Raw genomic sequence first — 11,330 nt, 5'->3', positions numbered from 1 at the left:
GCACTTTTAGGGTGGATAAGTGGGGATGCTAGCAGTTGGACCACCACTAGTCTGATAATGAAGGCATATCTAAAGGATACGCTATCAGTATTACTGTCCAGGACAACCCATTTAAAATGGAGATCAGAGGCCTACAAATGAGTCGCCATAGCAACTACAAAAGTACTCCACTACTGGTTTATGTTAAAGTTTTTTTTTAGGCTGTTTTGACTGATGGCCTATCCTCAGGATAGTCCATCAATCACTGATCTTCTACAGGGTCACCTGGCAATCTTGTCCATCAGATTTTTGGCACCTGCGCTACACATTTAACTGGGCCAGAAGTGGTTGGCTCAGTTCAGTGGAGGTGCAGCATGAACTGGAGCCGAGCTGCAGTAACCAGGCCTGGCCAATATGTTGAGCCAACTGCTTCCTGCCCCATTCTCTGTGTAGTGTGGGCACCGAACTGCTGGTCAGTGGGGGTGCTGGGTGTTGGCCGCTGATGATCAGCGATTGATGGCCTATCCTGAGTAAAGACATTAAACATATTAGCGTGAAAAGCCCCTTTTAACTCTGATTCAACTCTGATTCTCCCCTTTTCTCCTTCCCTTTTTTCAAACAAAGACCTCTGGAGTTGCAAAGCCCTGTGCTTTATAGCAGGCTGGCCTTAACCCTGAACCCACCTTTTACTAGTTTCCAAAGCAGCTACTTATATATGTTTATACAATCTTAACTGAACTGAAATGTAATGTTTAAGTGCACAGGATTTGTATAAAACACAAACAAGATACAAAACAATACAAAAAAGCAGGGAAGGTAAACTAATGAAAGTGGAGATTGAAGCATGCAAGGGTTAATTTCCATACCGATCCCATGTATCTTTCCCAGTTTTACAAATTAACGCCACATGATCATTTTGGAACCTAAATAATTGAAGGACAGAGACAGAGCTTACACCCATAGACTGCAGAACAAGAAATCACACAGGCAAAAAGGTAAGAATCATAGTGAACAGGATTGTAGATCTCCTTTGTTTGTTTTTCTCTACACAAATCATCATAGGCAGCCAACAATTTTATACAGACAAATAGGAAACCAAAGATAAATAATGACAATAATAAGCAATATATGTCTGGGGCTTAGAATACTAATGTGAACTGTGACCTGTATAATGATGATAATTGCAGTCACAAAAGGCTACACAAGGTCCTCTAGCTTAAAAAAAGAAAATCGGAGACTTTATGGAATTTATGCAATACTGGGAATGAGAACATTGTTGCCGAGAGAATCAGTGGCTCTTAAGTGTACTTGCCACTTGTACTAGCAACATGTCAAAAGTTTTGATTGGTGGGGGTCTGAGTGTTCAGACCTCCACCAATCCGGTGAAAGAGTGTTAAAAAGACTGTGCAGCCGCATGTTCCTCTTCCTGCTCTGTTTCATGTGAATGAGACAGGCTCCATAGACTTACACTCCATAGACAGTGTGTCTCGATCATGTGACACAGAGCCGGGAGAGAATGCCCTGAGTGTGGACTTCTCCCGGCTTGTTCTCCAGATCAGTGGAAGTCTCAGACCTCTGCCAATCAAACCTTTTGACATGTTTTCAGGACATAAGTGACAGTGCCCTTTTAAACAATACATTCATGTGACACATATGGATCTACTTTAAAATGACCTTTTACTGGCTCTGAGATCACTATAGCCTCTGGCTACTATGCTCAGATAACTTAACATCTCCTGCTTTTTGATTCAACAAAATTTGGGAAGGTGATTTGCCTTTTGGGGGTAAAAGAGTACCTATCATGAACTCATCTGTCCCTAATCCCCCCCCGTCCCTGACTCTAATCCTACCTTTTTTTTCTCTCTCTAAAACACCTGTTCCTACCTTATTAATACCTTGTTAGTTGCTCACTTTGCTGTAGTCTGAGAGAGAGGAAGGGGGTGTGGCCCAGCAGGCATGATGTCAGCTGAAGTCTGGCTGGGCTCACTTCTGCCCTTCTTCTGCGGCCGGCTTGTAATCAGGTGAGGGGAGAGAAGAGGGGGGAGGTTGTATCATGCACTGTGCTGCTCCCCTGCTTGTAATGGGGGGGGGGTCGGGTGGGGGGTTGAATAGTGCGCTGTACTGCTATCTTCTGCTTGTAATGGGGAGGTGTTGTATAGTGTGCTGCGCTGCGATCTCCTCCTTGTAATTGCAGGTAGGGGGGGGAAGGGTTGCATAGTGCACTGCATTCTCCTCCTTGTAATCGGGGGGAGGGGGGCTTGTATAGTGTGCTCCGATGCGATCTCCTTCTTGTAATCAGGGAGGGAATTGTATTGTGTGCTGCGTTCATCATGGGCAGGCACAGCAGCCATCCTGTCTGCTGTGCACAGCGTTGCTCCCGCCTGTCTGACAGGCAGGGAGCTGCATTGTGCTTTTCAGTGTCCCGGCTGCACTGAGAGTTCAGACTCATGCTGCCAGGCCAGAATGAGTCCAAAATCAATGAGCCACGACATGTAGGGAGACCCCTAGTGGTCAATTTTTAAAAGTATAAATATATATATATATATATATATATATATATATATATATATATATATATATATATAATTTTCGTTAATCACATGGTATTAGAAAGTTGTTTCTAATACCTTGATTAACAAAATATAAAAAAAAAAAAATTTGTGACAGGTACTCTTTAGGGCATTGCACAGTAATCACCTAAGGTAGAAGCTAAGGCTCTGTTCACACTTTTTTTTTCCAGCTATACATTCATAGGGCCCCATACACCAGAGTACACCAAAACTGTATTTCCTGGACCATAATTATTTGTTTTATCAAAAGAAACATTAGCAGCTATCTAATGTATGCTGATAGTGACCAGGAGACTTCTAGTTGCAAAGCTGGTTGACCTTTTATATAGAATTAAAGGGTTACTCTGCCTTATCCACTATCCAAAGGATAGGGAATAAGAGGTCTGATCCTGGAGTTCACAATCATGTCTATGGGAGGGGGTTGTGACATCACGTCTCCCGCCCCTGTTTAGAATGTCGGGTGCTGCACAGAGATCACGGGGGTCCCAGCTATCAGACATCTTATCCCCTATCCTTGGAGAGGGTATAAGATGTCTAGGGGAGGAATACCTCTTTAATCTCTAAGGCTAAGTTCATACATCATAAAGTGAACTGATGTTTATTATTTAACGTGAGTATTTTCATTTGCAATCTGCAACAAAAGACTGCAATTTTTTATAGCCATTCCTTTCCGATTACGGACAAAAACGTGCACATAAAATAAAGTACCTCAGTATATTTTAATATGTGTGTAACCTAAAGTAGTGTTTAAAGTTATAATGAAGAGAATGGTATCCAGCTCCCAAGTAAAAATAGGAAAAATTAAAAGTCCAAAATGTATTGATCCATGTAAAAAGTGTTTTAAGACAAAAACACAGTGAAGATAAAACCCCTATGCTGACACGTTTCGGACCAATGGGTCCTTTGTCATGGCTGGAAAAGTAATGTGTGTCCAAAAAGCCAACAAGGCTGGATTTTGTGTCACTGTTGTGTCATTAGATGTGATGTTTCAACATGGCTATCTTTATGTCCTGCTGCTAAAGCCGCTGGGTAACCCTAGTTTAATAATGAGAGAAGAGTAAAAAAGCTGAATCTAGAATCTTAAATATATCTATCACAGAAATGAATCTGTAGAAATACCCTTTTCTTCATTATTTATAACTGCTTTACCACAAACTTCCTCAAAAAAATGTTTATTAGAATACAGAGTTTTGAAGCAAGATAGTTTACGTCAGGAGCTGACCTTTTATTCCATACATATTTTGCTTGGCTTTGAAGTTTTTAGTAAGCATAGATTTAAAATAGTGTCTTAGAGGGTTGTTTAATCCGTACTATAGAGACACGTAGGTCTGCACAGAAACTGTGGACACAAAATAGTAGGTTCTTTTTTTTCTGATCAAGAAAATTGTTTTTATGGTGTTATTTTACTGCTTACTGATTTTGCTATGAGGCTGTCTGAATATTACATAAGCCCCCTGTGAATGTGTGGAACAATGCCTTAGGTTGTGGAGGGGGTTGTTATGAAAAATGTCTTTGTTCATATGATATTGACCCCTTTCCCTTGTTCTTTTACATTCTCTTTAGTCTTTGGTTGATCCTTATAAACCAGGGAAACACAATGAAATGTTGCATGGTGCATTTAGAAATTTAGATTTTTCCGCACTAGTGAATTCTGTATGTGCATGTAGTCAAATGTGACACTTCCCTTGCAGGATGGACACTATATCAGCGGGATATATAGAGACTCTGCAAACATGTACAATATGTTGCCTGTCTATTTGCTATCCAGATGAACTATTTGGTAAACATTCTGTAAACTTATTCTACTCTTAAAGAGGTTTTCCTTCCCTGGACATTTCATCCCCTATCCAAAAGGATAGGGGATAAGATGTCTGATCTGGGGGTTCCGGCTGCTGGGATTTCCCCCCCCCCCCCCCCCGTGATTTCCCCAGCATTCTAAAAAATTTTGTTCAGAACGCTGGGTTTGGCGGCCGTGGTCGTGATGTCACGCCATGCCCCCTCCATTCATGTTTATGGGAGGGGGCTTGGCAAACAACCACAGTCATCATGCCCCATCCCATAGACATGAATGGAGGGGGCATGGTGTGACTAAGAACCTGTCTATTTGTGAGGAGCCAGTGCAAAAAGCAGTTCCTGCTATAAAGAGCTTGGTGTGACCATGGTTGTCAATTCAATGATTTGGTACCATGTGATACCACATATCTCTTGTGGAGGCTCCTGCTGGAGAATGTGCATCTGCTTATAAAAAAACAGCAGCTCTTTGGTTATCCCGATTTATCTCTGGTGACCTTATAGTAATAAGGGATCCTATGAACGAAGATTGGGTTATATATTCTATTATAGGAATGAATATGGCCACCTTAAGGGTACGTTCCCACACGGCGTATTTTGCTGCGTATTTGGTGCTGCGTATTTTCCTACCCATTGACTTCAGAGAAAATAAAATATGCAACACCAAATATGCAGCAAATACGCCGTGTGGGAATGTACCCATAGGGTACATTCCCACACGGCATATTTGCTGCGTATTTGCTGCTGCATATTTTTTTTCTCTGTTGAAGTCAATGGGTAGGAAAATACGCAGCACCAAATACGCAGCAAAAAAAAACACAGCAAATACGCAGCAAAATACGCCGTGTGGGAACGTAACCTAAAAGGAAATAAATGCTTTAGCCAGACGTTACTTTGTGAAATTACTTACTTCTTGATCTTCTTAAATAACCCAGTTTCGTTTTTCTTTAAATCATTGACAATTTTCTGGATCTGCCTACAAGAAGAAAAGAAGGAAAGTATGATCGGTTTCTGTTATTTCTAGATTTTGGTAACATGATTGTATTTACAGACACATATATCAAAAGATGTAACCAAGCTGAGGTTATCAGATGCAGACAACTTGAGTTGCATCATTCAAAAAAGTTTTTTTTTTGTAAAGGACTACAGATAAATCTACTACAATATTTTAACAGAAAAATGTAACGATTAAAAAAATAAAAATAAAAATAAAAATAAAAAAAAACTGAGATATCGAGCTCTGTACAGCTCCCATTTTTGTAGTTCCTTTCCAGCTTTACCTCATACCTGGCATTAGACCTAACTTTGTTAAAAAAAACATTGGCCCTCATTTACTAACAGCATTCCGACTCTTTTTGTCGGGTTGTGCGCCTAAATTCTGTGTAAATTCTGAATGTGCAACAGAAAAAAACCGACAGAATCAGAAACACTGAGTGGAAAAAAAAAAAATAAAAGTACAAAATGGGCGTAGTTTTGGGGGAAAGAGGCGTGTTCCCTACATTTTATCCAAAATCACTCATCTTTTCTGAAAACCACTCTAAAAATTATGTGAATTTTCTGGGAAGAAAACCCTACACTTTAACGCATCTTTAAAAGTTTCCGAAAACTGGGTAAATAAAAGGTCGGAACAACAAAAAAAAATACAACAAAATCTATACTCTTAATAAATCAGGGCCATTGTGATCGGTGTGGTAAAAAACTTAAAGATCTGCGAAGCATTTACTGCCTTCATGACAAACACCTGGTAGTATACAGGAAATATATTTGAGGAATTGAAAGAAAAACTATTTAGTTAGCTGATTGTGATGAGATAATGCTATAAAGAATAAAGGGAGATTTGCACTGGAAACTGCAATTTAAGACTCTCTCATGTCAAATAGGGAACAATGCAGCCCAAGATTTGCCCCAATCACTGTTCTTACCCACATAGTAGTTCAACCCAAAGCACCAGCCCCCGATTGGGTGACAGTCCCTACACTCACTAAGTGCATGGGGTGCTTAAAAGGAGGGTAAGACAAGCCAGGTCAATACAAAACAGTTAACAGGGAAGGGGCCAGAGGGTCAGAACCAAGAGAACAATGCAACATAAAATCAGAACTGAAGGCAAAAACAGTAACAGGCAGAGGTCATACCAGGAGCGGAAATGCCAGGTCCAAATCAGCAGGCAGAAGGCAGAGCCAGGGAAATAGCAAGATTTAGATACTGTAAACTTAGTGTGCAGCTGTATCTTTAGCCAATAAAGAGTTATGTACAAGATAATCTAAGCCAATCTGTGCAACATACTGTATGTTTAGCCAAGGACAAGTTCTACACAATATAATCCTAATGATGAGCTTTATATGGTAAAGGATTTGTCAAAAAAAAAAAAAAAGATGAACAACATATATTGGGCCAATGAAAAACTCTGAACAGAAGCAAAGGCAATGAAAAATCATATGCAATTTTACATTAGTTGACTGTTATACAAAGTATGTTTAGTTGTTTCTGACTTTTGAATAAGTGATTTGTAAATCCTTTTAAAACTTGTCATGTCAAAAGTTTTGATTGGTTGGAGTCTGGGTGCTGGGACCCCAACCAATCACTAGAACAAGCACTCAGCTAAGCACTTTTCTCCTTGCCACAGGACACTACAGAAAGCCTGACCCTGACTGATCAAAAGTTTTGACATGTTTGTATGGCATGTCAAAAGTTTTTTTTTTTTTTTTTTTTTTTTAAGGACAGGTACACTTTTAGCTGGCATAAACATTAGACATGTGACGGTCAAACCTGTTAGAATTTAGTAGAATTTAAGATGATTTTTTGTCTAGTATTATATTTACCGTAATTTTTCGCCGTATAAGACACACTTTTTCTTCCCCAAAACTGGGGGGAAAAAGTTTGTGCGTCTTATACGGCGAATACACACCTATCGCGGTGGTCCCTGCGGTCATCAACGGCCGGGACCCGCGGCTAATACAGGAAATCACAGATCGCGGTGATGCCCTGTATTAACCCTTCAGACCCGGCGATCAAAGCTGACCGCCCCGTCTGAAGGGAAAGTGACACAAACCCGGCTGCTCAGTCGGGCAGTTCGGGACCGCTGCGGGGAAATCGTGGCGTCCCGAACAGCTTACAGGACACCGGGAGGGACCGTACCTGCCTCCTCGGTGTCTGCTCCGTGCCGGGATCCCCTGCATGGCCAGTACTCTCCTTCAATGTCATCACGTCGCTACGCACGCCGTTCAGTCATCAAATAGGAGCGGCGTGCGTAGCGACGTGATGACGGCGACAGAGAGCGTGAATCCCGGGGAAGAAGACGTCCGGAGCGTCGGAGACACCACGCCAACGGCTGTCCGGGCATGCTGGGAGTTGTAGTTTTGCAACATCTGGTGGTCTGCAGGTTGAAGACCACTGTTGGGTTCAGAATCTTTTTTTTCTTCTAGATTTTGCACCTTTAAAATTGGGTGAGTCTTATATGCCGGTGCGTCCTATAGGGCGAAAAATACGGTACATCTATCAGAGATCCTACAACTGAGGTCCAGGAATATAAAAAGAATATTAGGTTTTTTGTTTAAATATATTTTACAGTATTAGATTATTTATATCCATCTATATTAACAGTTCAAACATGTTCAGACAATAGAGAGCTTTATCCTTTTGTTGCCATCACATACGGATGCCCTAAAGTCCTTGTTTACTGCTCTCATGTACAGGGCTCTCTATGGTCCGGCGATTAACTCATGGCAGCGTTCTGGTTTGAAAACACAGGTATATTTTCAGGACACACAGTGGCTTTTATGCAGCTCCAAATTCTATTATCACTGTTCATATTTCTTCTGTTTTTTTCAAAATATTCCAGGGACAACAGCAAATAGATTCATAAGGTGGTTGTGGAGATTACATAAACTGTGTATGCAATGGAAATGTTTTATAGTTAATCTAATGTGTTGTTTGAATCTAGTAAGAATCCCATATATTTTACCAAACTGAAACACTTGAAAGCTATTATAGGAAAAAACATAGATAGTGACATTACTTACTATAGAAATCACACATGAACCCTTATGGAGCTGTTAAGGGTGTATGGAGCGGACTCAAGCCCACTTTATACTTGGCGGTCCCTGGTGGATTTCAGTAGCTGGGGATTGCTGCTAGTACCCTGTACCTATTAACCATGTAGATGCTGATGTAAAGTTGACAGCAACATCTAAATTGCAGTTATAAATGTCATTGCTGGTGCAGTGGCCTAGATCTCCTGGTTGTAATGATGACTGGTGTCCTGGCAGCCAGAATGCTTACCTAAGTTTCCAGGACTTTTCTATTAATAGAGCAAATAGAAAGCGTGATGCATGGGCCTCAAGTAAAGTCAGGGCCCAGAGTGTCATACTGCTGCTCAGCCAATCACTGGCTGCAGTAATGTTTAGCCTTGGCTAGTGAAAGGCTGAATGGAAGTCTTATGTATTGAGCATGTTCTTCTTCTTGGTGTCGGGGTTCAATACATCACATGCCACTTACCCTATCATTGACCAAGGCAGGACATTGCTGTGGCCAGTGATTAGCTGAGCTGTAGTGTAACGGTCGACCACAAGAAAGTAGAAAAGGGTTCACAGGAGAGGCTGGGAGCAGGATACTGGAGGTGGCTGGGAAGCAGCGGGAGGTAAGTATTTTTTTTTCTTTAAATGAGAGCATTCTGGGCAAGTTTAAAAAACAAAAAAAATTTAAATCCTGGACCACAGACTACCCCTTTAAAAAGTTTTTTTTTCTTGCCAGAATAAATAGGAAATTAATTGGATATGTGTATAAAGCACAGCCATAGCATAGCAAGAGGCACATTTTTTACCCACCTCTATTGGCTATCATTTTATGCTGCCTTAACTAGGAGTCAATGAAGTTATCCCCAGTGGCTTCTACCTACTCCGCCAACCTTGATTGATGAAGGCTAGCGGGATAGGCAGAAGCCACTGTGAACCATCGAACAACACATTATTCAGGCAGCATCATATTGCCCTTGTCTACTACTTCAATTGAGTTATTGCATAAATATCAACATAACTTATGTATACTTATAGTCTTGTAGCAAATAGGTTTAACAGGCAGCAGACCTTCAAGAAAAGAATACGATACTCTCTGCACGATACAATTATGTACCTTCTTGGCCAAACCAGTAATGTCAACTTCACTTTGTGGAATCACACAACTGTACTTCCTTCTAATATTACAGACCTAGTTACAGTCAAGATGACCTTACAATACAGTGTCACTAACAGCAACACTGTTTATTCAAAACAAAAACATTCTACCACAATTAATTATGTTACCAAAAATGGAGTCCTACCAGACCATGACCAGTAGAGTCGGGAGAACATCATTCAGGGAACAATGCTTCATAAAACTTAGCTATTTGCAAAGTGTAAATGATATGTCTATTTACTAAACACACAATTGTTAGAAAATAATGTAACCTAAGTGTTAAGGGTTGAAGCTTTTGTGATGGCCATACATCTCTTCTGTCCACATCTGAATTTCGGCATTTATTTGTGATAGAAATCAAAATGCTCTACCATATCCTTTGCCAAACCAACACCAGCAGCACTCAAAAGAGCTGACTTAAAACTGTTCTATTCATATATGTTATTGAGTCCTAATACACCACAGCTACGCAATAAGACTGCTGTACAAATGAGATGTCACATAGCCATCAGCCTGATATCTGTCTGCTCTGGGACATCTTTACGGTGAGAAAAGGAAATGTTGTTGTGTGGCATTGAGTGCTTTGTATATAAGTACTTGATACTTTACCATATATAGTCCACTTATTAACTGGTTTATTATATTCAGAAATAAAATCAATTGCACAAGTACATGGCTAACAATAGAATATAATACAACTCCATTCATGCTTTCTTCTGGCCAAATGCACCTATTACTGGAGATGGACACAGGGTGGGACTTGGTGCCCAAAGCGCCATTTACAGAGTATACTTCATTGCTTTGAGGTTGGGTTTAGACACAGTATATTGGTCACTATATGGAAGTTGTTTTTGCCCTCAGTTTGGTCATTTTTTATATAGATATTTTTTTTATAATAAAAACCAGGAGTGGAACTGACACAGAAAAAAACTATACTGGAAAGACTTGCACACGTTTTCGGTATTTTGAACCCACTCCTGGCTCTGGTAAAACTTCTGACCAGTAATGAGGACCGAAAGTAGTTCCAATACTGACCAAAATATTGGGTTTCTGAACCCAGCCATAGTGCTTAAAGTTTATCCAGAAAGCTTTCGAATTGACAAACATTTCCATTTCCCGCTTTAGCGCCATGTGTTTCCTTGTGGTACTTTAGCAGCCCCAGGATTCTGTGGCACCTACAGTTTCTATGTTGATACGGCTACCGGACTCCCTTTTACCCAGGCTGGTAAGCCCATGAGGGAGCTGGGACTCTAGGCCAACATACACTTCCTGAAGCCAGCAGATTACACATTCTCTGTATTGTGCATTTACTGTTTTCTAGACTCCTGGCTTTGCTACCCTGCTCGGCTTTTTTTTTTTTTTACTGATGTTACCTCATTGCTTCTTACCTTGGCTCTAGTAATGACCAGTCTACAGATGCTATCCTTGATGTGCCTCTTTGTTATTGGCCTGGCTAGTTGACCCTGCTTGGGTCCTTAGTTGTTCCTGTGTAGGTTTCACCCCTTCCATCTGCACCTATACTACTTCCCAGGGCCCTCCAGCTGCCAAGTCTTCCCAGCCCCTGATGAAGAATCACAGAGCAACGTTATACTATGTGACTCAGGGATTGCTTGGATTACTGGTTGCAAGTTGTAGGTGGGTGAAGGTGGGACCAAAGACGGTAGTTACATTACACCAGGGCCAAGTAGGCACCCTACAACAATGTGTAGTAGAGTCCAATGGTACTTACTCTCCAAAGAAATGTAAAGACAAAACACTTGTTTTACGTTTAGGCATGAACCTATTAAGTTTGTGCGTGGTATTGCAGTTATGTTCCATTCT

The 11,330-nt window shown here is 40.8% G+C and overlaps 1 protein-coding gene across 3 annotated transcripts in view; it reads right to left on the bottom strand.

Annotated features, from left to right (window-relative positions):
• The window catches only part of BLNK (B cell linker), a 284,825-nt gene that overhangs the window by 75,655 nt on the left and 197,840 nt on the right, over positions 1-11,330 (bottom strand). For 2 of the 3 annotated variants that reach the window (XM_056529856.1, XM_056529858.1), the window contains 2 exons: positions 5,251-5,316; positions 846-902 (listed from right to left, as the gene is read on the bottom strand). In XM_056529856.1, coding sequence (XP_056385831.1) covers positions 846-902; positions 5,251-5,316 — 123 coding nt within the window. The remainder of the gene's footprint in view (positions 1-845; positions 903-5,250; positions 5,317-11,330) is intronic. The other variant, XM_056529857.1, reaches the window with a different exon arrangement.

This window comes from Hyla sarda, chromosome 7 (genome assembly GCF_029499605.1).
Source record: "Hyla sarda isolate aHylSar1 chromosome 7, aHylSar1.hap1, whole genome shotgun sequence".
Classification (NCBI taxonomy): domain Eukaryota; kingdom Metazoa; phylum Chordata; class Amphibia; order Anura; family Hylidae; genus Hyla; species Hyla sarda.
This window is presented reverse-complemented; position numbering and strand designations above follow the sequence as displayed.